Source organism: Urtica dioica, chromosome 8 (genome assembly GCF_054948205.1).
Source record: "Urtica dioica subsp. dioica isolate 48M chromosome 8, U.dioica_male_clone48M_v1_H2, whole genome shotgun sequence".
Classification (NCBI taxonomy): Eukaryota; Viridiplantae; Streptophyta; class Magnoliopsida; order Rosales; family Urticaceae; genus Urtica; species Urtica dioica.
This window is the reverse complement of record NC_142763.1, coordinates 41,169,693-41,171,957: the sequence shown is the minus strand read 5'-3', so window position 1 is coordinate 41,171,957 and position 2,265 is coordinate 41,169,693. Positions and strand designations below refer to the sequence as shown.

The following is a 2,265-nucleotide window of genomic DNA, read 5'->3' as shown; positions in this document are numbered from 1 at the left end:
GACCAAACAGAACATCTCTTTAAACGATCTATAAAAATGACTCTTTAAACCACAATTTTTTTTTTAAAAAAAGGAAGAAAGAACGAACCTTGAGCTTTAGTTTAAGCGGGGATCTGGGGTCGGAACTTGGGCGAGGACGTTGTGCGGTGGCTGAACTTGGACGAGGATTTCAGAGCCACAATTTCATAGCTTGGGTGAGGGTTTCAACGCTTGGGTGTGGATTTTTAGAAGCAGAGGGTTTCAATGCTTGAGTGGGGGTTTCATGGGTGACCGACCTTGGACGAGATTTACAGGAGAGAGAGAGAGAGTGAGAGAGCGACGGAGAGAGAGAGAGAGAGAGAGAGAGAGAGAGAGGAAGAGAAAATGTTTCAGATCTCTTAAATATTTGCTCATTAAAACGAGTTGGTGTGGGTTGGTTTGAGATTGTAAGAAAAAATGTAGTTGATGGTAAAATGGTAGTTGTACATTTGAGTTAGTGGCATTTTTGGCCAAATTATGGTTTTGATGGGAAATTGAAAAAAGTTATTGTTTTGGTAGTAATTGTGGCAATTTCTCATATATATATTCTCTGAATCTCTTAGTATATAATTAGGACAACATAACCTTCTTCTTATAATTTTATTGTGTGAGCTAAAACTACAAAATGCCTTCTTTACTATTATCAAAGTTGAAAGATTTCTTTATTATTAATTCCTAAGTCCTAACTAATGTTGAATGTTAAATAACTTTCATTATAGTGTAAAAAATATTAAAAGTACATATAATATTATCATCGAGATCAAGACAATGACCAGCGATTTCGATTACATTATATAAATATATATTATTTTTAAATATATAAGTACATGACATGTAAACATACAGAAACCTAATTTTAATCAAGACATTCAATCCTCTAGTCTCACCCACCTCTCTCTCTCTCTCTCATTAAGTCTCCCCCTCTCCACACACACTTACATTCCCTCAGAAAGAGAAAAGAAAAGAAAAGAAAAGAAAAGAAAAGGAAAAAGAAAAAACCGGCCATCAAAACAAAACCGAGAGAGAGAGAGAGAGAGAAGAAAAGAAAAGAAAATGGAAGGGTTGTCAGCGAGCATGTACAAAGGCCTTAGAGGTTACTGGAGGCGCAAGAGAGGAGGCTACGCGAAGCTGTCTCGGCCCGGATCACGGCGGCGACCCGTTCCGACCCGAAGAAAACGGGTCTGGAGGCTCCGCGTGGCTCGCCCCAGGCTGGGGTTCCTGCGCCGAGCCGCCGCGTCGCCGAGGAAGCTTCTCGTCTGGCTCCGAGACGCCTACGTCAATCTAATGCTCGGCTTCGCCAGCTCGCGAGTCTGCTCAGCCGGCTACGGCGTCGCCGGAGACGGAGTCTCCGCCTTCGGAAGGAGTGGACCCACCAAGGAGTACGACGACAAGATGATCGTCGAGATCTACAGGTCTATCTTGCTCGCGCAGGGTCATACCCTGCACCGCGACGCACCCAATCCCTCCACCCTTAGCCGGCGGTAATACACTAGTTCTAGACTAGTTGGTTGTCATCTCACCTCCTTTTTGCTGTTTCCTTTGTCTTTCTTTCTTTCTTTTATGTATCACCAATTGGAAGCGAACGAACGTGATTTTCAGTTGTAATTGTAAAATTAATTATTATTAATGATAATAAGAAAGAAATAGATCTATGATCTGAGGCGCTGAGCTAACACTTATTTTAGTTTTTTTTTATTTATATTTAATTACCATAAGTAATTTGATTAAAAAAACATATCTATAGTACACCTTCTTAAGTGATTTTCGTTTGATTTGAAGTAAACTGGCTTTTAGGTGTCCATACATACACCTTTTTAAGTGGGGAGTTGGGAGGTTGTGGATTTCAATTAGATATAAATAGATATGCGAGCGTACTCTATAGTTGTAATTGTAAAAGAGGATTAGTTAATTATGCTGGTAAGTGAGCGTACTCTTATAGTGCATATGCATACTATTCAAAGTGAGCGTACTCTTTAGTTGTAATTGTTAAAGAGGATTAGTTAATTATGCTGATAAGTAAGAAATAAATCTACATGAGCTATGAGACTTTTTTTGTTTTGTTTAATATCATATTTAAATTGGCGTTAGCTATCAAATTAACTAGAATTATTGTTAAATTGTTGGTAGAAGAAACTACATCAAATTATTGTTAGAAGAATCATTTCCTGCGATTAAAATTTTTACATGAAAAGTTATCATAATCCAAACTATCTGTTATTAATTAACATTATACATACATAGTAGACT

The 2,265-nt window shown here is 38.2% G+C and overlaps 1 protein-coding gene across 1 annotated transcript; it reads left to right on the top strand.

Annotated features, from left to right (window-relative positions):
- Positions 1–846: 846 nt before the first annotated feature.
- On the top strand, positions 847–1,691 carry LOC149389837 (uncharacterized). Its single transcript, XM_089621795.1, has one exon. It carries the CDS (start codon positions 1,072–1,074, stop codon positions 1,501–1,503), a length of 432 nt encoding a protein of 143 aa, XP_089477921.1. The 5' UTR covers positions 847–1,071; the 3' UTR covers positions 1,504–1,691.
- Positions 1,692–2,265: the final 574 nt, after the last annotated feature.